This window comes from Aulostomus chinensis, chromosome 8, assembly GCF_037954235.1.
Source record: "Aulostomus chinensis isolate RoL2024-O1b breed Wild chromosome 8, RoL_Achi_v1.0, whole genome shotgun sequence".
Taxonomy (NCBI): domain Eukaryota; kingdom Metazoa; phylum Chordata; class Actinopteri; order Syngnathiformes; family Aulostomidae; genus Aulostomus; species Aulostomus chinensis.
In genome coordinates, this window is record NC_141327.1 from 21,452,531 (window position 1) to 21,478,514 (window position 25,984).

At 40.7% G+C, this 25,984-nt stretch overlaps 1 protein-coding gene across 3 annotated transcripts in view; it reads left to right on the plus strand.

The window, feature by feature from the left end:
• Window positions 1-550: 550 nt before the first annotated feature.
• npnta (nephronectin a) overlaps window positions 551-25,984 on the plus strand; it is a 50,893-nt gene continuing 25,459 nt past the window's right edge. The window contains exons 1-4 of one of the 3 annotated variants that reach the window (XM_086211656.1): window positions 551-924; window positions 13,003-13,103; window positions 19,803-19,853; window positions 23,656-23,748. In XM_086211656.1, coding sequence (XP_086067782.1) covers window positions 836-924; window positions 13,003-13,103; window positions 19,803-19,853; window positions 23,656-23,748 — 334 coding nt within the window. In that variant the 5' untranslated portion in view covers window positions 551-835. The remainder of the gene's footprint in view (window positions 925-13,002; window positions 13,104-19,802; window positions 19,854-23,655; window positions 23,749-25,984) is intronic. The other 2 variants (XM_086211657.1, XM_086211658.1) reach the window with 2 other exon arrangements.

Below are 25,984 nucleotides of genomic sequence, written 5' to 3' on the forward strand. Positions count from 1 at the left end.
TGTGAAGTGCTGCTCAACGTCCGACAGATAATCACCCTCAACTGATTCTGACATTTTTCTTGTTGGAGATTCGAGAGCAAGAAGTTTTGTGTTACAAAACAGAGTGTCATCAGAGTGTGATGGGGAAATTGCATTCAAGGAAAAACAGAGTATGGGACGTGAGAGGAGGTCTGTCTGCTGCTGCTGGAATCCAAATACCAAGAAGTATTCAGAGCCATAGTTCTATTATGTGTGTTTTTATTTACAATAATTACAGGATTCTGTGTAAGCATTTTGCATGTTTGGAGTCCATGAAATGTTCATTTTATGACTGGGTGATCTACCTGGGTGGGCGATCCACCTGCGAGCCTCAGCAGGCTGCGCGTTCGATGAAGGCATCTCTAAAGCATGCAACATCTGGAGCCTCGTCCTCGTGGCTGCTGCTGCTGCTGCTGCTGCTGCTGCTGCTGCTGCTGTTCCTGTTGTACAGGTCATGACGTCACCTTTACGCCCAACGACTACTCCAAACTGGAGATCAGCGCTTTAAAAAAAAAAAAAAAAAAAAGTACGACTTGCAGAAGTGGCGTGAAAGAGGAGTGAGAGGAGGAAAGCGAGAGAGGGAGCTGTGCGCTCTCTCCCCGGTAGAGTGCGTCCCGGTCCTCGCACACACTCACACACATACACACTCACACACATCGGGATTACACTACTTCCAGGCAGCGGACTAGTGTCTCTCCCCGCTCATGAACAGACCTTTTCTCTCCGTGCACCTTCATCGCGGGTCAAAGCAACTTCTTGTCCTAATTGTTTTCTTTTGTCAGTGCGTGTGGATTACGGAGAATAACGAGCAGCGTGGATGCACAACTCTGGAAACATGGACTCGTGGATAAAGTTGATGTTGCTGAGCAGCTGCTGCTTCGGGGCAAGCGCAGAGTTTGACGGCAGGTAAATGCACATGTCCGTAATATCCATGAATTAAGAACTGCTCCAGTTTTTTGTTTTTTTGTTTTTGTTTGTGCGTGTGTGAAACTGCTCCTCCAGTTGCGCGCTGCATTTCAACAGATTGCCTACAATTATTTGATTTTTTTTTTCCAAATCGTGAAACTTGAGTTTAGATCGGACCGATGAATGCTTTCATCCAGATTACAGTGGTTTCAGTCCGTAACTTTCTTTGATATAAATCCCCAACCGTTAATCAAAACAAACCTTCGTTTGCGCATCAGAGCACATTTAGTGTTGCGGTTAAAACAGCGAAACACCCTCTCACCGAGCGTCTGGTGCAGGCTCGTTATAAAGTGATGTGACAGCACGTTGCCTGGTGCTTCATGTTCAAACACGAATGCAGGCAAGTATGTGAAGACAGAGGTGCGGAGACGTGCCAAACCCCCAAGAATGCATGTGTCCGAGATTTCGATCTGTTTATAGCTGCATCTTAGTTGAACATGATGGATGACGCTCAATAAAACTGGCTTGTAATTTAGATCAACCTCCAGCAAGTTCCTTTCAAAACAATTATATTAAAAATGAAGGCGGGTGCTGTTGTTGTTTTTTCTTAATCAGTTGTTTCTCGGCTGTAATTCTTCACCGTCTATTCAGTTTAAATACGTAACAGTGTGTACAGTCTTTTATTGTGTATTTCATTGAGATTGATTTCCAGAGCTCAGAGTAAACTACGATCCAAACAGCCAGAGCTACACAAACAGATTCATGCTGCCAAATTTCCGAGGGAGAACGCTGCCAAGTATAGTTTGTATTTTCTCCTGTATCTTTGTCAGGCAGCCTGAGCCCCTAAGCACAATCCTCTCTCATGGTTCTCATTTTTAAATGAGTGACCAACTTTGATTACTGGTGCTATAAATGTTACTGAAATAGCATAGCGTGCATTTCAAAAAGCCCTTTTATTCTCTGTTCCACCTGCTTTTTGTGTGTGTGTGTGTGTGTGTGTGTGGGGGGGGTTGGATTTAATTTTACTGTTAACCTTTTACTCCTCAGGGGCAGTTGCTTTATTTTTTCTGTGTTTCAAAGGATATTTGAACATCAAATGCATTTGTGACAGAAAAATTAATTTGATCTCAGATGTCCTGTAGGTGGAAGCTCATGTTTAATCACAATGTCTGTCAGAAAGATCATGGCGGGATGAACTTTGAGCTCTGCCTTTGTGGAGTGATCATTTACTTTTCCGTAGCAGCAGCTGCAGCATATTGCACATTATAAACATGCATGATAGAGTGGCTTGTCACCGTGACCATAATTTGCCAATTTTTATGGGTATAAACGTCCCTATGCCCGAGTCTCCACTTCAATATTAATTCATCGAGAGAATATCCCCCTGAGACCCAGCACAAGCAAGAAAGCCATTTATTACCTACGTCTCCCTGGCTTATTGCCTTTTAGAGAGCGTTCCTAACAGGCTTATCCATCTAGTCCTGAAGGGTCCTTCATGGGCATCACTGGCAAGATCATTTTAGCTCTCACATGGCAGCACATACAGTCAGTATATCGCGTACCTGCGATTTCTAGTGACAAAACACTGCTCTTGACACGTTTTATTTACAGCGAGACAGACGATTTCCTGTCCCGTAGCACAAAAACACTGAAAACACAACACACAGAGGATATTCTTCCCGAGTGATGTCACTGAATTAAGTCTAACACAGCCCAGCTACACATACCAGACTTCCTCAGTAATAATCCCAAGCTATGGACCGGTGCCAGTTTGTGTTGGCGTGGTAATATCACACCCACATTTGGGCTTTCAGGGGTTGAGAATGTCTATAAAAACACTGCCAAAGTCACCTTTATGGGTGGCTGAATGGTCTTTATGAATATTAAAACCCTGAAAGCCCAGTTTTCCCGCCATTCAGAAGGCATATATCAAAATCTTTAGTACAAATCGAGGAGATTTATGGTGCATCCCAGCTTTATGATACCTGACAGGAGTCACACCAGATGAGAATATACAGCAGCGTTGTAGGAGAGGCAGCCTGCACCTCCGTTAATAGATGTTTTTCCTCTCATTTGTTGCCATTTCTTGAATATAACAGGAGTGAAATAGAAGTATACCTCACAGGGACTAAGTAGTAATATCAATCAAGAAGTTCTACAAGGACAGGGGAACCTATGCAGACGACTACTTGTACGTCACAAGCCCCCAAAACAATCTTGAATTGATTTCCAAGGAAAGAATCGAGGGGACTTGAAAGATTGGACTTTGCAGTATAAGCTCCTAGCCAACGCTCGAAGCATGCAGAGCTATTTAGTACTTTCTACCTTTGTGAAGTCACATTTTAATTAACCTTTGTGTCTGAGAGGTGTTGACTTTGTGTTAATTTGTAGATTGCAGTGTTTTATCTTGATGGAATGAACCCCCGATGGAACTGCAGAGTTACTGCCCATCTTCTGCTGCATGCTTATCAACTTCTCATTTTCCTTAAATCGCACACACACACATACACACACACAAACACGCACGCACGCACGCACACACACACAGACACACAAACACACACTCACAAAATGTCTATAGTTGTATTTATTTGTTTAAAAGAATGCATTTTCGCCTGATGATAACCCAGTGTGCTTGTTCTTGTCTGGATTGAAAACATCAAATGAAACAACATAATATAGAAATCAGAAAAACTCCAAAGAACTTGAAGGCTTAAAGCTAAAATGGCTTTTCATTCCCAAGAGCACTTCAGACACACAGTCCTACTTTTTTGTTTCTCCAAACAATAAAATCGATTGCACTTGAAGTTTTTATAATTCTGCTTTTACATAATACAAATGAGGTGGACGCCTTTCAATGTGTGGATATTAAGCGCTTGGTGGGTGCAGCTAATCCTACATAAAAAAGTGACTATTGTGTTAACTTCAGGGCCGTTGTCTTGCGCTGCGTCACGCAGGAACACTGGACATCTTTCAGAGTCGTTGGCTTCTGCTCAGAGAAGACTTAATATATAGAACGCTGCTCCACAGTCATTATTTTTACCATAATTGAAAAATCAATGACATTTTACACTCACGCTACAGCAGGCAGAGAAGACCTGCCTGTATATTAAGTAGTATTAACGTGTCATATCCAGCCAGAAATGTACTGCTCCCGGGATGTTCTAGCAAAGGCTGCCTTGTAATGTTCCTAGAACGTTCCTGGAGAATGACGAGTCGAGTTCTGTGAAGGTTTAGGGGATGATATTTGGCAGACTTTAGGATATTCTAAGAACAGATTCACATGTTCTGGAAGGTGATGCAAGAACCTTAACAGAACCGCAAAAAAAGAACATTATTGGTTGGTTTCCCAAAGGTTGCTGTATCCTGTATGTTCTACAGTTGGGAACACAGCACAGAGAGGGACTAGCTTCTCTTAAACGTTCCCAGATCACTCTGAATATCCCCCTATTCTTTTCTAGAAACTGACACATCTTGACCTCTCTGTAAAGGACTAAAGGGAACGTTTCGTTGTGATAATACCCTCAACATCTCTAGAACATATTGAATATCCCCCGTTATCCCACCATATAACTCCTCCTGATCCCTAAAGATCGGTGAGAACATTACAAGGTTATGTGCATTAACCAGCAGACATGTTCTCAAAATGTTGTGTGGATACATGATTTGTGCCAGCAGAACTTGAGTAAGTCCTGAGGAATATTTTAAGAACATATCAAAACTTTTCCTGTATGCTTCATACAGGAACATTTTCGTATGATCTTGAGAGAACCTTGCAGGAATATGTTTGTCTGACCTTTAGAGAACCTTACAGGAACATTTTCTTTGTGTCCCAAAAGGGCTTCTTTGTAATATTGTGATACCTTAAAAAAAAAAAAAACCTTAATGGAACATTCTCCAAAAATACCTGAGGCAACTTGTAAATACAAGGAAATACCTCAATTGTTCTGTGAAAGTTTGGAATGTTCATAAACCTCAAAGAACTTTTAGAAAATATTACACGGGGTCCCTGTGACATCACATCCTTTGTGGGTATGGCTAGTAAAGCAGATTTATTGCTGATCAGAAAGTAACTTCTTGACAGAGCCATATCTGACACACACACACACACACACACACACACACACACACACACACACACACACACACACACACACACAACGTCCTGTTGTTGTCAAAATAATATAACTTGCTCAATGATATGATCAATTCATACATTCTGTAACCAGGCAAACAGGAAATGAAGAGATGAGGAGCTAGGTAGATAAACAATGATCTATCTGCACCACCACTACAAGTCAAAAAAATGAAAACATGAAGCCTCTGAACACACACACACACACACACACACACACACACACACACACACACACACACACACACACATAAATATATATTTAAATACTGTGACCAGGACCAGGAGAGAATAGTGGCAGGAAATTCAGTCAACAAAATAGTCATTGATATCCATGATAATAGGGGGCTTGCATTTTTGCCTCTCTAGCAGTAACAGTCCTGTTAATAATAAGTTGTAAATATCCTTCACTGTTGTACATCTTCTAGAATAGATTTGACATTTAATGGGCCAGTTGTTGTCTCCCTTTAAATCTTTATCTCAGCTAGTTTGTCAATAGCTCACGTTGTGCTATGTGCTAATGTGATGGTCTTGGCAGGCTGCACGCAGATCTGGCAGCGTGTGTTAGTGAGCTGCTTCATTAAGATGCCAGACACCTGATGAGTCCACATGCTCATGCCTTCAGCTGTACTGCTGCAGGTTGGAGCAAGTCCCTGAGAGGGCCTGAGATGCTCCCGGTGCAGCCGTCGACACGTATGGCTGCAAGAGAGGAAAAACTGCTCACTTTGAAGGTGGACGAGCGTTATGGTCCTGATTATCATGCTCCACCTCATGCTGCTAATCCAGCAGGAATAGACCGACTGCTCTTCACAGTCTGGAAGATCAGCCACATCTGTGTTCCTCCATAATGCAACAGCAGGCGCTTCAATTGTTCGCTCGGGTTCCACTTGAAGAACCCTGTCTGGTAGTCTGTGGTTGGGTAGCCGTGATTTGCTTATCATAATTATGACTTTTATTGCCTAATTTTGACTTTTAATCTTGTACTTTTTCCTTGAAGTCATAATTTTAATTGTCTGTCTCATAATGTTTACTTTATTCCATAATTGTAACTTTTCTATTAAATTACATTGTCCTTTCATAACCAATGACTCACAATTCTCATTTTTATCTCATAATTGTTTCACAGTTTTCACTTCAGATTCTGCTGGTATAATGCCGTATTAAGCAGCTCTCTGTCTAGTAAAATATCCCCGTGGACAAGAGGTGGTATCTGAGAAAAGGCTCTTTTCATCCTTACATCTTCATTGTGGCTCTCATTTGTGACTGAAATAAAATGGAATTTTCTTGCTGAAAGTTCTCTAAGAAATAAAAGACATGTATTTGATGAATTGTGTTAAACCCTGCTTTTCAACTTGAGAGTGTGTTGTGGATCCGATTAGCCACGAGCTAAATTCAGCACGGAGAGGGAATCAGCCAAAACATGAAGTGAGATTCCTGATTCGTGCTTGTGTGCTCCTTCATAACATTATGTAGACAGAGTCAAAGTCATGCCATTTTGAACCTGCCGTACTGAGAAAACTAGCAATACACTGGATGTGTTTCTATTTGCTATCTTTTCCTGTATATTCCCCGGGCAAACAAAATCTGTGCTATACAACAATATTTATCTTCCGATACTGTGGGAAAAGGCAAAAAAGTAGCCAAGATGGATCATTTGGTTTTTCTCAACTCTATTATTTTGTATTACTTAACCACGTAGGCTTTTTTTTTTCCCTGCAGAAAAAAAAATTCTCTCAGAGGAAAAGTAAAGATGTAATTGTTAAGATTAATGGCGGCTGAATTCCATTTAGTGGTTTATGTTTTAAGGTATTGCTTGAACTTGAATAGAACTGAGCCACTGTTCATTTTATCAGTAATTGCTTCCATTTGATTCACGTCTATCTCTGTAATCCTGTGAAGATGATGGAATCTTTGAAGTAGGTAAAGTTGATAGTTTGACATTTTGAGAACACGACTGCGAGCTTTTTGGGGGGAGATTTCTGCAGCAGGAATGTAATAAGCGTGAGCTTAGCTTAACATAATGGTGTGTAAATACCAAGGTTTTACATACCCTTCTAAATCTCACTGAATAACATTTTATCAACCTTGTACATTACAGACAGTAACTAAAATGTAGAAACACCATTTCGTTATACTGGCAGGAAGCCATGTCTCCAGTCTCCAGTGGTTTGTTTTTGTTTTTTTTGTAATGTTACTGCTGCCCGTATGTCTAGTTTTTAAACCTTTTGGCACTGCTAGGACAGCTTTTAGTGCTAAGCTAACACTAATATGAAGTTGAGTGCTGTTACTATTGTTGGATCTTCAAACCTGATCGGTCTGTTATCAGGGTATTGAATAGGATTTACCAGCAAACATCTGCCCCAAATATATGAACCAGTAGGGGTTTACTTAACCTACTAGTGACAGATGCCCTAGAACAGCTGTTGCAACTGTGATCAGAGACGGACGCTCACTATATATAGCGAGGAAGCTTGTGAAATTAGGATATGCAGGAACATCATTGTCTGTCTATGTACGTGGAGTGTTTCGTTTCCTCCGTCAAAGAGGTCATGTGATCACTGGTGTCGTCGTTTTTTTCTTTCAGCAGCATAAGCCACAAAGTCTTGGTTGGATTTTCATGATAGGATGATAGAACGTTGGTTGAGATAAAGTCTGAAAGTTTTTCCATCCGGCTGTAGGCCCAGATCTGTTGATGTCATATCACTTTGTATTTTTCTTTCCTGTTTTTAATCAATTAACAAATAAACATCAAAGGATGTCAAGTTTAATCAGAGAAATACACGCACTTCTGTCCTATGTCAATGCAGTTTTTGTGCCATCAAAGTGACCTAACACCGCACTTTGCTCAAGGGGTCTTCAGTAGTGGTAAAGAAGGAGTGGCAAGTACTGCTTCTTCACTTACCCACCAGTCCAGGGTTTGAACCGCCAACGTTCCAGTCTCAAACTCACTCCTCCAACCTTTAGGTCACCCCTGTCCTTGTGTTTCACTCTCAGTCTATGTTTTTTGACACGCTCAGGTTATAAACAACGCTGCAGTTGTCATCAGTCTCTCACTGGCGGGCAGGTGATGGTGATGTCGATATTTTGAATTTTTCCGAGGCCTCTCATTATACCAGCAGCTTCACCCATGTCACCAGGTATCCCAGCTCTGAGCTCTGTTCAGCAAATGAGTCACTTCACAGTGAATGAACAACAGAGTCGCTTGGAGGATCAGTAGCTTAGTGGATTGAGCTTGTTATTGCCGTATTGCATGGTGTACATAATATAAAGGGCAACCTGTTTTTAACATCTGCTCTCATAAAATTGGTCTGATTATATGAATATTATCACAATGTCCAAATGACCCTGAATATATATTTGGATTTGAGCTCATCCCTGTGGAAGTTGGGGTTGACTGAGGAAAAAACCAGACCCTACACTTTGTAATCGGAGATTGTGAATCAATGTTCTTTTCCTACAACGAGCAAATACTGTTGTTTGTTTTCTTTTTTCTTTCACCATGCTTCTGTAAAGTAGCGGCTCCTGTAAATAACAGAATCCAGTTAACGCTGAGTAGAGGCTCAGTCTGTGAGCAGTGCGAGCATGCATGATGTCATTAAGCAAGTGAAAGCTCCAATCAAAGTTTGGAAACCGAGGCCGACACTTCAGCAATGAAACCTTAATGAGGCAGGAAATTTTAATCGAGCCGTGATATTTTCTATCGCTCTCGCTGGCATGGATGCATCATAAACAGCATTATTTTTAATCCATTGATTGTCCATAACGGCCGCCTGAACCTACCTAACCTCTGCTCCTGCTTACCACAACTGCTCAGGGGCATCTGTCACGAGTGGGTGAAGTTGGCCCACCTCCTGATGATGGTGCCTTTCTAATTGCCTGATAAAACGGTCACACAGGGAGCTTGTGGCAGGCTGAGAAGCTACAGAAAAACATCAGTTAAACAATTTGTGTAATATTTCAATGGGGATTATTATGACAAGTTATGTATGACTCAGTGTTTAACAGCATTAACTGAACTGCCATAGCTTCAAAAGTATTTTTCAGAACTTCTCCCTTGCAGTTGTGACTTACAGTCTCTTATACAAAATAAATCTTTTGTAAACGGATTCCTTTCTCCCGTGAGAAACTGCAACTATTAAAGTCACACAACTGTCCAGGATTGAGACTATCAGGCTAAACAAGAGCATGATGTTTTTAAAGCTCTTTTCACATCGTGCCTCCATATTTTTTTTATGGTAATTACAAGACGTGCTGAACTCTCAGGCTTAAATCAGCTTCCAGTCACCAAATGTAAATATGACTGAAATGCCATGGGATTGTCAGATTGTCTAAAAGGTGTCACCATCTTCCAAATGAAGTGAACTTTGCCGGAGGCAGAGGGGTTCTTGTTTTATGTTCTGTGTCAAGTTTATAGTATCGAGGGACAGCAGGTGCCATGCATGTCACTTGCAGAGAGAGCGGTGTCTCAACCTTGCTCTCCCCTCCTCTCCTCTCCTCTCCTCTCCCCTCCTCTCCTCTCCTCTCCTCTCCTCTCCTCTCCTCTCCTCTCCTCTCCTCTCCTCTCCTCTCCCCTCCCCTCCTCTCCTCTCCTCTCCTCTCCTCTCCCCTCCTCTCCCCTCCTCTCCTCTCCCCTCCTCTCCTCTCCTCTCCTCTCCTCTCCTCCTCCTTCCTACAACAGACAAACATTTTCCCTGGATCTGCCACTCTCATTTAGCATCCATCTGGGTTTTTTCCAGCGAGGTGATTGACAGCAGGGGCAAGCATTAGCATTTCCTCATCTTGGCACAGAGACACTAACAGGCAAGGATGGCGGCAAAGGATGTGTCTTGAATACTGAGTGACACACACTCTGTCTTCAAGGCGCAGAGAAAGCATCTTTTGCTGGAAGTATATTAAGAGAAGTTGTTTTGAAATTGGATTATAATGTTTCTTGCATTGCAACTTTAAAGGAACACGCCAACTTTTTGGGAAGCTTGCTTATTGTCCTTCCTTTTCAGTGCCAGACGAACAGATAAAGGCACATCTTGCCTTTCTTTGTGTATTACTCAGCTCCAGACCCCCTCTGGTCGGCTGATTGCTTGCTAGCTTAGCTGCAATTAAGCAAGTGGACAGGAGGGAAAGCTGTCTCAAAAGTCATCGAATACACTTTTTTCCAATTTTTTTGTTGTTGTTGCCTGCATTACCTGTGTTGTGCTTGTCTCTGTGAAAAAAACTGCTGAAAACTACAAGATGTCGATATTCTATCAGATTCATACAACTCCAACTGCCTGAGGCTCTGGTCTCGTCTTGCTCTCATAGCTTCCAAAGCCTGCCGTTCCTCCTCTGTGTATTCAGTTTCAAATAGATCAGGATCAGGGTCTCTGGTTTGTCTAGAAGTAATCCTCCTCATCCTCTCTTGTAGATTTGGCCGTGAATAGTTCTTGCTTCCTGGTGTTATTGCACATTTTGGCTGTTGACTGAAGTTACAATGGGGCTTTTTGCAACATCAAATCATTGCACCTGTTCAGGAAAGTAATTTCAAGAATGTATCTGACTCTAAAACACACAATATCTCTTTATTTTCAATAGTTTTTTCATAGCGAATCCTAGCTCCATTAATAAAGGTAAAGGCTGGTTTGGAGAGAGGTGTATTTGATTACTTTTGAGACTGCTCTTGTTTATTGTAGCTAAGCTAACTAGCAGCCAGCTATCTGATGGGGTTCTGGAGCTCAGAGATGCACGTGGAGAGGAAGGAAGGGTCTCTATCTGCTTTTCTGGCTCTGAAAATGGACAGTCAATAGAGCTCTTAAAAAGTTGCGGCGTTCCTTTAAACCTGCAGACAGTTAAGGTCACTTTTACATATCTTGGATTGATTCAATGAACTAATCAAAACTTTCAAGTGCTAAAGACCTTTGATATTGTTAATAAAAGAGCAGCTTTGGTGCTTCAGGTGATGGATAGTTCTTATACAGCCAACTTTTTCTGCCACTGTTCCATTTATTTTTTGCTAGATTTCACCGTCTGCATCAGCGCTGAGCTCACAAAGTATGCAGCTGTGATTTCCATCTGTGTCCTTAAATGGACTCATTCCTTTACCCTTTTCTCTACATCAGTGGTGAGTCTTGGTACAAAAAAAAAAAAGAAAGTCATCCACATGCACTGTGCGCCAAGAAGCTCCGAGCAGAATAGAACATGATGTAACAGAAATATCCAGCTGTAATTTATCTTTGAAGAATTGCAGTCTTTGGGAAATAACCTATACAAACAAATACCGGCCCGTGATATTGGAAAAAAAACAAAAAATGAATATCTGTTGGAAATACAATTTACAGCGACACGCACACTGTCATTTGTTCTTGTGATGAATGGTTGGACAAATCAGCATGATGTGTTTTTCAAGGGCACCAGACAGTACATCACTTTTAATTTATTTCATAAAACCTTTTAAAGAACGCAGCAGTATTGTTCTCAGATTTCAGTGTCAGTCGTGCACTGATGAACTCTTAAATTTAAATCTGGTCTGCCAGGCCTTTCAACACCAATCTTCCAGTATCGGATGTGCTTTCGGTTTGATTTCAATTACACAAAGATAATCTGTTTTACTGAAGCAGATTGTGTTTTCTTTTTTTTTTTTAAGTCAGCCTTCAGTGCCAATTTGCTATTTATTTTCCACTTCATGTGGTAAAAGTGTAGCATTCCATATTTCTGTTTCATTTAGTGTTTTGCAATGAATCAATAATTTTAAGTTCTATGAATAATTCATTTAATTCTCTAAGTAGAAACATCACACAATCTTGGATCCAGCCTTAAGTGTTGCTGCTTTTGTTTTTCTTTTAACGCTTTTGCTTTCTGTGTAAGTGGAGTTCCATCATTGTAGACAGTGAGAGGCATTTTTCACACCATTCAAATAATCAATATTAAATTATAATCTGACACTCAAATTCAGTTATTGATCACAGAATTATCTGTATCATACAAAAGCGCTTGTATACACTGGTCCTGTTCTTGACGTAAATTTGTTCTCACACCCAGTGGCGTGCACAGACTTTTTGAAGGGCGGGGTGAAAAGGAGAAATAAAATGGACACATACAGCGCATTCTTGCCACTGATGAGGGCATTTTAGCACCCGTTTTTGCCACCCAAGAGGGCAGTTTATTATGTTTTAACCAGCCAAGGGGGCAGTTAAATGTGTTTTGCAAAACCAATAGGGCACCTTAGTGCGTGTTTTGGCACCTAAGAGGGCACTTTAGTGCACGTTTTGCCTCCCAGGAGGACACTGTACTATGCAATTTGCCTACCAAGAGGGCAGTTTAGTGTGTTTTGCCAAACAAAAGGGCAATTTAGCGTGAGTTTTGGCCCCCAAGAGGGCATTGTAGAGTGAATTTTTCCTTCCTAGAGGGCACTTAAGTGTGCATTTTGCCTCCCAAGAGGGCACTGCAGAGCGCTTTTTTCAAAAACTGGCCACCCATCCACCCCATGCACATCACTGATGACACCCTTTTGTAGTCTTATAGACAGGAAGTTAAACCCTATGGCTATTTCCTGTTCCTTGCTCCTGACATCTACAGTAAGGTGTACCTTTCGTAACATTACGTCTTTGCACACCTGGATGATGGTGTCGCAAATCTTCATCATGCTTTTCTTCTGAAATGAATTGTCAAATAAACTTCTAGATCAAAGAACATTTGATGAATGGAACTCAATATTCGTTTCAAGCGTGACTTCAATGACGAGAGCAAACCTGCAAATTCGTGTTTACAAAACAGCGGTTTCCTTTTGCATGCTAATGCATGTTTGACAGATATTTTGCCCATCTGTCTTTAGCATACTTAAAAAAAGATTTAATGTTCCAACAGCTGGAAAAAGGAATGTTTTGAATCCACTAAACAACATTAAAAAAGACCCCCACTTTTCATTTTGACATTTTAATTGGCTGTGAACTAATTATGTCATCCTCTTACAGGTGGCCACGGCAGATGGCCTCGTCCAACGGCCTGTGTCGATACGGAGCCAGGGTGGACTGCTGCTGGGGATGGACACGCCGCTCCTGGGGTCACTGCCAGCGTGAGTGCCACCATGCCTGCTGCTGCTGGTGGGGGCTAACAAGGTTGCCAGGTTTTCAAGCTGGGGTCAAAGATGCTAGTAAACAGAGAGGTGAAATGAGCACCGTAGCTCAAGGCTTGGGGCGAAAACCCAGTTAACGAAGCGTCACACCTGAGACAATCTTTGAGTAAAGATTGATTGTAATGGCTGATTGGACTGGAGGACTGCCTGACATTTACACTCACACTGTGGGTTGCTATAATGAGGGCGAGACTATAGCCGGAGGTGGATAGATATAAAACGAGATTGATTTTTACCACTGGTTGAAAACCACCTTGAAAAAACAGAACCAGTGGTTGCTATCATGTTGTCAGGTGTATGACCTCGACTCATTTGCATATTCAGCAAAACCACGGAAAGGATTCCTAAGATATGCCTCTATTTTATCACAGCATCACCCTGCAGTGTCAGACTGCTTTCACATTAAATATTAACAGACATTTTTGACATTTTTACAGTGAGTAAAGATCCTCTGCTCTCCATTAATTCTACCCAGGGGAAGTGTGGGTGTACTAACATGGGTTTAATATCAAATCCTCTGCATGGCTTGGTGTCTGTATGAGGGCAGAGTAGTTGCTTTGCTGTTAAGCTCGGATCAGGAAGGGGTTTACTCACTGAGTAAAAAACAGACTTTTCCACTGCAGGAAATGAACGATTTGTTTGAAATTTTAGCAAATTTACTGATGAGCTCGAGATGAGAATATTGATACTAATCTATGGGTCTTGTAAATACAGCAGCCGAACTACAGAAGCAGCTGGTTGGCTTAGGTTAGCATTAACGAGGAATTAGCTACCTCGCTGATGAATCTGTGTCATCACTACTTTAACATCCACAAACACCTAGAATAAAGAATTTTTTTGAATGTTTTTCTGCCATTCATTGCCAGTAGGATTATGCAAAAACTACTAAACCCATTTTTACAACACTTAATGGAAGGGAAGAAGCTATTTAATCAATTTGACCAAGTGAAAAACAAGGAAGTGTTTCTCCCTGTTCTGCTGCCTTTAGCAGTTAGCGCCCAGATAGGAGAGTGGTATCCATCTTCTTATCTTATTCTAGGAAATACACTATATTTCCATCACAATTTCTAAATTTATTGCAGCCATTGTCACACATTCTGGATTTGTTTCCACTGTTCGTCACCTGCTTGAGGCATTTGCTGATTGAATAAATGTTGGCACTAATCAGATGGTGAAGCTTAATCCAAGTATGAGTTGCTCTCATAGGAGAGTCTGCAGCTGTGGATTATACTTGGTTAAGCCAAGAAAATTAAACCAGGTTTTCTTTTGATTTTGTTTTTGTGAATCCACATCCATCAGTATAAAAGCAATTCACACTGTTGGACCATCACCATCTTTTCTTGAATTATTTTTGATGATGGCTGTAGCTGTTCAGGAGTCTGTATGCAAGCTATCATGAAGGCAAAATCTCTAAAACACCTGGAGGTGACTTCATTAGGTCAAGGGTCTCTGTTTTCAATATCCAAAAGATCAGGGATTTATTTATTTATTTACTATTAATTACTATGGTCCACAACAACTATGCAGCAGTTTTGTTTTAGAACGTGGACCATACTGGCACTTCTACATTCACTTTTTGATGTGTTGTAAATCTAAGTAAGTGGACTAAGTTTGGCTGTGGATGTGTTTTTGTTGATCAAGCAGTTCCTCCCAGCTAAGAGTGCTGCTAACTTTAGCTCACTACACACAGTTTGCATTTTATCAGCAAATAATTCAGGTTGCAGCTGTTTTTGTTGTTGCTGTCGTTCCTGTTAGAGTCACCAGGCAAAATTTGTACCGAAATGAGGAAAACTGTCAGGATGAAGCTTTTTCATCTCTGGTCCACCAAACAGCGAACATCATCCAAAACCACCTGGTATTGAAAAAGATTGTGGAAATACAGAATCTGGAACATAAAAGTCTTCAGTGGAAAAGGCCAAAGAATTTATATGCATGTTGGTTATCGATAGATCGTAGAAATTATGTTTATTAATCCACTTATTTTCTGTTGATTCCATTGATTTATGTTTGTATGTATTAAAGCTGTCATCCAATAGCTAACATGTTGTTTTAACTCATTGTGTTTATTCATTTATTGTGGGAAACATGTCATACACTGCTTCATTGGTCTGAAAGTGCCGTGGCACCTGAGGAAATACTTTTGATTGGTTGACTTTAACATTTATCACAACTCCAGTTCAAAACCAAATAAATGAGGCTAAGCAACGTTTTCATTCAGAGTTGAAATTACTACAAGGCTTCACATTTTGTTTTTCTCAACACAAGCAGTATTACTTCACGGAGTTCATGGCCCTGCTGTTTTGCATTTTTTTTTAGCTTAGCCAGACTAACCTAAGGTCTTTACAAGACGAAGGAAACCAAACATGATAATGCTGCTATATTCTTAAATAAACACTTACAGTCAAGTTATGTTAATAATTTGTGACAGACTTGAGTTGAGTTGAATGTATTTATTCATATATATATATATATATATATATATATATATATATATATATATATATATATATATATATATATATATATATACACATATTTGCAGTAGTTGGCATTGTTCAAACACCTCCTACCTTTTTTCATTGACTCTTAAATCACACGATCTCTATAGGATGGATGGATTTGGGAAAACATGCTGCTGTTTTATTCAGACCAGCTCTATTATATGACTTGATGGTGTTTGGTTAGAAAGTGGGCCAGACTTAGCAGTGATCCTGGCACTAGTCTGTTATCTCCATGCCCAGTATCTCTCGCTGCATCTGGGCACTGGGCTGTCTGCCTTACAGCTTCCCGTATTCTGAAAATTCAAGGTGGAATAGAAATGGGTTTTGACATGCGATGCCTCACTCAAATAAATTTGGTTTATCGGTAATCTTTAGATGTCTTGAACTGATGGAGTTGATTCTGCTGCATGACTTCTTGGTGAATAGAGAAACTTCAAGCTTCATGCTTGACTGAAAGATTAACAACAAAACTGCATATAAAAAACCCCATCTGTCGACAAACCCTCAAGTGCCTCTTCATCTAGCCGTATGCTGAATGCTCCACAAACATTATCAATACACCACAAGTTACGCTGTGCACCAAGTAAACATTTAGTGGCGAAGTGGTGTGTTTCTGAAGTATCGAGCGGTTTGGACTAGATAAAGAAGAGTTGGATTGTACTGAAGGATGCATTTAGGAGCTTTTCAACTGAGTTTTCTCATAGTTTTGCTTTCAACCTCCAATTTCCATCAGCTTCACAAAGAAATCACGCAGGGTGGAAAATTCTTCATGAATGCAAGCCAGCTAACTGTTAGTAACTGATAAACCGATAATGATATTTGGGTGAATATCACTTTAAAGAAGGATCACGACAGAATCTTGTTTTATTTTACCAGTTAAAACTCAAAACTTATTAAAATGTCTCGTGATTTCAGTTGTCTTTCTTTTTTTAACCTCAATCAACCATGAATGACATCTGTTTCATTCCAAATTTACTCCAAAGCGACCAAACAGCAGTGTGTGGACATGTTTTCTGAGTTGTTCTGGAGTCCCATCTGTTTCATCTTGATCCTAACATCCTAACAATTTTGATTTGAAACACCTTATCAAGCTGCTTCTGCCACTCAAACACCGCTTTTTTTTTTTTTTCAGCAAAAGCCTCAGCAGGTGAAATCCCTCGGTTACCTTAAGGCTTTTAAACGCGCCTGACTGGTTGCACAGCTCAAATCCATTCACATGAGACTACAATAAGTATTCCATCAAGTCAGTGAGGCGCTGATTTGAACCGTATAGGAAGGAGTTTTGGGGAAGAAAGGATGGTGTGTGTGTGTGTGTGTGTGTGTGTGTGTGTGTGTGTGTGTGTGTGTGTGTGTGTGTGTGTGTGTGTGTGTGTGCGTGGGTGCGTGTGTGTGTGTGGGTGCGTGCGTGCGCGCATGTTTGTCTGTGAGTGTCTGAGAAGTTGCAGTCACCACAGATTTTAGGTTTTAGTGAGTATGTGTGGCGATTGAAGAGATTAGATTAGAGCTATGAGATTGTGGCTTTCTCAGCCTGGCGATCAGTTTGTGCAACTCCTCTCAAAGAATGAAGATGGATCAACCTTTATTTTTTCCCCTCTCTCTCTCTTTCTCTCTCTCTCTCTTTCTCCCTCCACTAATCGAAAGACTGAAGGAGTAAAAAGAGAAAGTTGGGAAAAGAACACCTGAGATATGAGGAAAAAGGTTTTAGAGGTAAAGAGCTGGAGATGATTGCCACCAGAGACGTAAGCATGAGGAGGCAGATGGAGAAAGCGAGAGAGGAGCTTTAGATTTAGAGCTAACTGAAGCTCTGATGGTCTGACAGGCCATCCAGCAGGAGGAGCCACACTCGACTTATTCGAACCAGCAACGTTTCTCTGCAACCTGCGAAACATCTGAACACATGCTCACCATTTGGACTTCCAAGTGCATTTTCAAAGTAATACACTCAGAAGTAATCACACAGAAATAAGTCTCACTTCTCTTCACCACTGCCGATGAGGAGATCGTGCCCTTGTCAACGTGTTGAATCCATTAGTCTTAAAAAAAAAACGTGCCAGTCAGTTGCCCAGAACAGGAGCTAACAGTGCATACGTCCTACCTGGTTCATGCCAAGTGCTAGAAAAACAGGCATCCAAAGATCGGTGCAATCATAATGTCATCGCCTGTATCCAGATCTGTTGGTGTTCACCTTGACGTGCTGTGGTTCTGCAGTCTTCCTCAGAAGTGTCACTGGTCTTGCTGTGACGTTTCTCATCAGCTATTGAGGACGTCGTCCCAGGCTCCCTCGTCTTGGTTCATGTCTACTAACAGCAGTTTATTTTCAAGATTTGTGACCATTATTCACTCTCCTCCAGCTCCAAAGGGAAATATCCATGTTTCTAATGCTCAATTATATTCACCACCTACACCGGCACTTTTCTCTGTTGGCTCTTTGGTAATGACAAGCTCGTGTGAAGTGGAGTTTTTAGAGCGTTTGTTTTTACTGAACTCAGCTACCTGCTGCGGCCCAAAAAAATGATCAGAGTCATAGCAGCTTGTGAAGGGATGCTAAAAATCACACGGAGGAAAAAGCATCAGAGAAGCAGCTATCAGAAAGCGTTTTCAAACTCAGACACAGAGGTCCTTTTACCACTGAGCTGCCCGGATGTAGGGTTTTGAGACCCTTCACCCATAAACGTGACTAACAACAACAATTAATAAGGTGTGTCTGGATAGAGAAGAGCTGAAGACAGTCACTAACAACAGAATGCAGAGTGTTGCAACAGGCCTGTCAGCTCACTTGTCATTTATTGCAGTTCAAGCGAGTTCCTGATTAAACACCAAAATCTGCTTTTTCACATTTCCCACACCTTTTGTCAGCTGTCTTGCGATGCGAGTGGCTCACATGCACAGTGTGAGCACAGCCAAGGCAAATTTTTTTGGTTGGTGCGATGACACTAATTAAAAAGTGTAGTTACAGTTTTAAAGAAATGATTAAAAAAAAAAACATTTCTGTCCGTCTGTGGAAAGACCACGCGTTTATGAACTTCCAGTCATTGACGCAGACGCACACAGTCGTTCTGCAGATTTGATGAAGTGATATTTGATCATCACATTAAAAAAAAAATCACACCTCAGCCTTCATTTGCATCCTCCCCATGCTGTAGTTATCGTGGACGGGGAAAAGAAATGATTAAGAAATAATGAGCAAATTTGATCAGGACAGGGATTGATTACATTAACTTGACTCTTCCCAAAAACACTTAAATAGAAGTTGTTCTTTTCTTTAGTAGCCTGCTCAGTAAAAGAACAGAGCTGAATATCTCCTCCATATCAAATGGACCACACATTGTAATTTCCTCAGCGGTCCTGGTGGATTTTACAAATCCACTGAGACCAGGATTTAGTTCGATTGACTGCAGTCTTTGTTTCTACAACTGCTCTGGCCAGGATTAAGGCTTTTGAATTGGTAATTTGAGCTAACTATGGAGCAATGAAAGCAGAAAAACGATATTGTAGTTTAAGTAACTCACTTTGTCATGATTATCTGTGCAGCTTTGCTTTACTATGGTTCATGACCACTGAACTGCAAGAGGCACATAAACCGTCGTCTCATCTGTTTGAGATAATAAGTCGAAAACAAACTGGGAACATTTGCTTGTTAGTATTTGAAGGGTTATATAGAAACAAAAGGCACATATTCAGTATTATTCTGGCTTTGAGGGGTGCTTTGAAACTAATTTAAAAAAACAAATGCTTTCATAGTAAACCGCAGCTCGCAGTCAGTCAGACTTTATTTCTACATTGATGGAACCGAGGCTGTGATTTTATAAGGTGATAATGCGGGTGTCTCGAGTGCAGAGCAGCTTCTTAATACTGCTGGAGTTCAATTTTCAGAAAAAGAGAACATAACTGAAAGTTCTCAGCTGGAAAAAAAAAAAGCATGTTCGTAAGAGAAACGGGGAACATTTGGGACTCCTGACACAATGGAACAAGGGGAGAGAAAGTTATTTTTCTCTTTTATTCATTTATTTATTTATTTTTGCAGCAATGTGTCTTTGTCAAAGTGACCAGTCGTCTAACATCTTTTTTTTTTTTCTCTCTCTCACAAATACTAAAGCAATGCCTGCAACCTTTGTTTGTTTGGCTATTTGTTTTGCAGCTCTCTTCGCCTTAACTCACAGAGTAGTCGGGATAAGGTGCCGGCCCCAAGGTTAGCTCTACATGTTTCTTGAAATAATCTTGCTAGACATGTCTTGGTGGGGGCACATCCTCTGAATCCTGGGCTTACTCTCCTATTCATAGAGCCGAACCCACTCAACACCACTAACACCTCGCACCCCTTGGCCTCACATCTACGCAAACACCTCACACTCTTCAGACTCTGATTCCACCTAGAGCTCTGTACCGTCTCATTATTAATCCGACCCTGCAGTTAACACCTTTGAATACTAATGAGTCCTTTAAAGGTGAAATCAATAACGCGATTAATATATCGAACTGACATCCATCTGTAGAGTAGGGGGAAAAACCCCCAAAATAAATATATTAAAACGGAGGATTTACTGTTTAGAAATCTGCTCAGGTGACAGGTGTTGGAAAGTTGGACCTATAATTCATCAACGTGGAAGTTTGAAGAAGATATTCAGTCGATCAAACACCAGAGAGTTGATTCAGGCCATCTAAAATCTTACAGCGGAAGAAGTGTGTCAATAATCAGAAGTCATCAGTCAAACAAAATGTCAAATATTAGCTTCTACAATATTAGAATTTGCTGCTTTTCTCCGTTTGTAACATAGTCAACTGAAAACTTTTGTATGGACAGAATAAGAATCTTTCTTTTCTATTTGTCAAGGGAAAAATGGCCGGTGATAGTAACATAAAAGTTAAAACTCCTCTTTCATCACATACAGTGTATCATTCATAATTGCAATAACGATGATGCGATTCTTTTTTCAAAGCGACTTTGTCAGACTCAAAGACACTGTAAAAAATTGTACTACACAGTGCAAAAAAGTTTGAAACGATTTTCTATGCATAAAACTTTTGCCCATATTAACAAAAAAATAAGTATGAATAATGTAGATGGCTAAAAATGATTTCACTATTATTATTCATCAGTTGTAATAATGCTGTCAGATCAGGGGAAAGGTATTTTTTAAGGAAATTAAGCAGCAAATACCTTTAGAAGTAGTGTTGTGTGTCACTTGAGGTCTTATATTTTGATCAATAAGGATTGTAATATGAAAATAATGATGTAACATTGGTTTCAGTAAAAAAAAAATAGTTGTTTTTTATTTTTGTGATAGCCTCAAACCAACTTTGTGTGTGTGACAGCATCCGAAGATCAGTATGCAGCAGCCTCCTGGTGTCTGGAGGGACGGCTGATGTAAAACACAGGGAAAGTGTGTCATCACTCTGGATGTTTTGATGGCGTTCATGGAACGAGGGTCACATATTCTATGTTTGGCCTTCCAGCTGGTACAGTCATTTTTAGTCCTCGGTGGTCTTTGCTGTGGTTAATGAATACTGATCTCCATGCCAGACACGACACTTAAAAATACACTAGGAGCTGTTTGATGGCCGCCACTGATCCACTACTCAACTTCTCCTCCACGCAGGAGACAAGCATTCCTCTTTAACATCAGAAACTTCACTGTTTTTTTTTTCCCTGCTGAGTTTTGATGTATATCTTGTTAGGGAAAGTATGGCTTCTCTAAACAGAGTAGAATGAGTCTGGGGGCAGTCAGGGGGTGGGGTTTACCTCATACCTTTGTGCCTTTGAATTCACTTAGAACAACGTCGCAGATTGAAACCTGAGGCGCTGCAGTTGTTATAACCCTGCTGCTGCAGACTTGACGTGTATGAATGCAAAATCTGAGATTCTAAACCAATCTAGAGAGTAATAGAGAGTCTTATTCGGCCCTTTCTTTTATTTCTGTCAGATGCCTGTCAGCAGCTTTTACCTTACGTGCAGTAATTATCACAATCACTGAGGAAACACTTCTGATTATCGATATCAAGGCTCTGCTCATAGCTTCAATTCTGAAAACACATCTTCAAGTTTTGCAGAATTGCTGTTGGTTGTTAAGGTGAATATGGATGCGAAATAAAGAAAACCAAACTTTTACAGTCAAACAGGGCGGCAGTGTGGGCAGAACACAATCTGTTAAGGTTTTTTTTTTATTGATAACTGAACAAAAAACTGTAGACAAATTTGGCACAGTTGCACTACTGAAGCATTTTAGACAAAAAAGTAAATATTCGTACTATTTACAGAAACTGAGACCATGTAAGTAATGTATCACATCGTATCTGGTTTCCTGACTGCAGCACAATGCAACTTGCATTTCAAATATGTGGCTGCACATTCTCGGTAGATCTTATCATGTTAGATAAAGAGTTCTACCGTTAACCTCATAAAACACATCGGTTTGCTGTCACTGTTTCAATTTTCTGTTGGGAAAGTCTCTCTTACGTATATTTGTTTGCCAAGAAGTCCTAAAAAATATCCCTGGTGTGTTGCTCAGACTTTGCTTCCCAGACCAAATTTCTAATTAGATTGTGTTTAAATGCTCACAGACTGTGGCAGGAGTGCATTTAGTGTCGTGCAGATTTAAACTTAATTGTGATTATTTTGACTTATACTGCAATGAAAATATGAATTTTGAATGAATACTAATGTTGACAAAATGTTGATTAATTGTGCAACCCTGATCTAGAATGGTACAGAAACATCGGCAAAGAAAAGTGGGTCACAATAGAGGAAGTTTACTGTACATGGCCGTCTAAAACGAGGTTAAATGAACAATATTGAAGTTTACACAGGGGCAATTACACAAGTAAACTTAACAGTAAAAAGACTAAAACCCATTTCAATTAATAACATTTACAATTAAGTTGGCTCTGTAGCCATTTAGACTTCCTACCATTCCCTTGGTAAGAAATGACTTATGGCCCCATGCTTTAATAAGCGGGTATGTGACTCAACCAATCATTCTTTAATATGTGCATTATTTTTGGGCGTTTATTACAGTGGAGAGATTTAGGGAGCGTTGGCTCAGAAGATAATGGATGACACGCATCCAAAGCTGTTTCCACTCATAAGAAGGAACAAGCTGAATCACAAACATACTGATGAATTCAGTATCACACGTTCTTCACACATTACGAGTGCAGCTGTATGCTCACAATAAAACTTCTATAGACTTTAAACAGCACACCTTGGGAGACAACAACAAACCGGCTGCTGTGATAAGCAAAATCTCCTCCTCTCTCCTCTTCCTCCTTTTCAATCCTTCACCACAGTGATAATTAAGTCTTCTGATTGCACTATATTATGACAGAATTAATGAAGCCTTTAATGAAAATTAGTAACACTTGGCCGCAGCTCCGCATATCAGACATGCTTAGCGGCATGCTGCAGTAAGCACAGGCAGATAAGCAGGGCGAGCCTCCAGCTCCGAGAGTCAGTGAAGCTAAACAACATCTCTGCACAATCTCAAAATATCACCATCTACGCACCATGTACCATCCTACTGTGCGGCTAATTATAATTTGCTATTTGGGTTCTCTGATTGTTTCAGCTTCAGTCTGAGGGGAATATATTATTGACTAAGGTAATCCTCTTTGGCTGCCTGCCAGTGTAAATATCACATTTTATAACCGGGATCAAAACTTTACTTGGCCTTAAAAAGTCAAATTCCTCATTTATCACATCCAATTTGAAATGATTTAATATAAATAAAACATTTCCCAAGATGCAGGGCTTTGCAATGAAAACAAACAAACTAGGTAGCTTCAACTGGGGTCTCTATTATTACTAGTCAATGGTAATATCTGTCATATCAGGAGACACAAATACGTCCTACATAAATTAGAGCTTCCTTGTTGCTGTAATGCAGAGTAAACAGATAATTTAGAGCCAAGGGGTTGTGTTAGTCGTGAAGCAGTTGAATTAAGTTGTCTGTGGTTTGCTGATGTGTCTCTTCCTCTTTGAATCCTGTCCCGAACAGCTGTGTGCCAGCCTGGCTGTAAGCACGGAGACTGCGTGGGACCCAATAAGTGCAAGTGTCACCCCGGATTCACCGGGAAGACTTGCAATCAAGGTGAGCTGCTGCACTGGACCTCGTACACACTTGGTTACTGTTGCTTGTTTGTCTGAAATGGAGATGCACAACACAGTTCTGGGAGTACAAAGTCAACTGGCCTGCTGGAATCTATTTTCTGTCCCCAAATCACTTGCTACGCTACATGCAGGCTAATGGTATATTATGAAAATGACAGATTCTAAAGCTGTTTGCAAATAACATATTCTGGTTGAATTCAGGCTTTTGTTTCAATTAAGACGTCCAAAATCGGATGCTTTTAGTCAGGATTTAGCAGCATTTTTTGTTCATGTATGCATAATCAGATCATGCGAGAGTTTTACAACTGTTCACCTTTCTGCAGCACATGGTGTAAAAATCAGTTGTTCTCAAGGTTGTTTCTTGTAGTCTAGCGATGAGCGTTTCAAGCAGCAATAATGTTCGATGAGAACTTTTCGACATTTCTATAAGGGGCGGGGCTATAATCACTGAGAGTCTTAGTTTCATAGAAGTTGTTTTCCAGGAGAACCAAAAAAATTGCAGTCTGCACTTGGATATTGAACCTGTGGTTGTTTCTTATAGGATGCATGACACTCTCTTCTGTCTGGCATCCCCAAATCCACCCTTCAGTGTAATTTATCATTACATATATCATAAAAGCAAGAAAATGGTTACAATATCACATAACATGACTTTCTCTGCTTTCATGGAAGCTCATTGGAAGAAATTTTTACCATAAGAGCTCGTAATGTGTAGTACTATAGTTCTCCTCTCAGTCTTTGAGACAAGTTAGTCAAGTAGCTGCAGGATTATAAGTAGAATATTTATTTTCTTTTGCCATAAAGAGCCGAGAACGTTATCGTTTTGCTTTATGAACAAAACCCCCCCCCAAAAAACACGTAATAATAGTGGAATGTTTTTTATTGAGGTCTTAAAGTTGTCAGTTCCTTCTAGTGGAAACTGGTTCGCCACCAAGAATAAGATGCTATAATCACAAGAGGGGGATGAGAGAGAGAGAGAGAGGGAGGGAGAGAGAGCGAGAGAGAGGGGGGAGCAAGAGAGAGATGAGTCAGCTCAAATGGAAATGAGCGCTGTGGCAGTGTTGAATGATCCTCGGAGAAGTGCCTCCTCTCTTGTGAAGATAGCATCTCAATTACTGACCTGAGACAACTGGGCCTGGCGGAGCGCAACCTCACGCTGCCGAGTGTGTTTGTGTGTGTGAGTCACACCAGACGTGCTGAGAAGCTTCCGTTTTAAGTTGACGCGCATTCAAGCAGCTTGAAAATACTTGAGGAATTCACGCCCTAAGACAGGAATAGGAGAGCGTGTAATTAAAAACAAGGCTGTTGGAGGAGGGCAACATGTTGAAATCCTTTCCGGAATGTTCTAAATGACTCATTCTGCATGTCAGGTATCTAAGGAGGCTCGGGTCTGCCTGGCTAGACAGCTCTACTTTGTCTTAATCTGCTACAAAGGAGAAGCGAAAAAGGATCCTCCTATTAACTTCAATAGAGTTTGATTCAGACAGACTTATCTAACAAATGTGATTCCAAAACCTTTTAAGTGAAACTGCACTTTCAAGCGTCCATTCAGCCCAGATTTGTCCAATAAGCTTTTTTTTCCCCTACTCTCTTTTCCTTTTCTTTTTTGTAACCATAGTTTACCATTTAACTCCCTTTTAAGTACCAGACCTTCCAGGCTATCCTGGTGGAGATAACCTCGGGTGCTTGGAGCTGGCGCACACTATGGAAACCAATTTAATTATTCAGAAGAAGCTGTAGATTACTTCTGTTAAACCTCCACTGAAGGTTTACTATTGATGCTCCAGGTGGTTAATGTTTGGAAGCACTGTAATATCTCCTCCCTCAGGGGCCCGACATTTATCACAGGGAGTGAAATAAGTTGCCTCCCCCGGTAAGTAACCTCCGCCAACGTGGCGGCACCGTGCGGTTTAGATATCTCAAAAAAATACTGTACAGATTTTGTCGGGTAAATATTTGAAAATGTGTTTTTGGGGGGTATGATGATGAACGAAGGTTCTTGTTTAGACTGCCAGTCCTCATCAGATTATTTCTGTGGATGCGTCTCAGTCCTGACGCTCCAATAGGATTTGACAGAGTCTTTTGAGTCACTCACAGCATATTCCTCCATGGCTATTAGAGGGCTTCATTTAACAGGTTGGCAATGTCTGGACAAAACAAATCTGACCTCATCGATTGCAGCAGTGTCCTTCATGAAGCCATTCCTTTACGGTGAT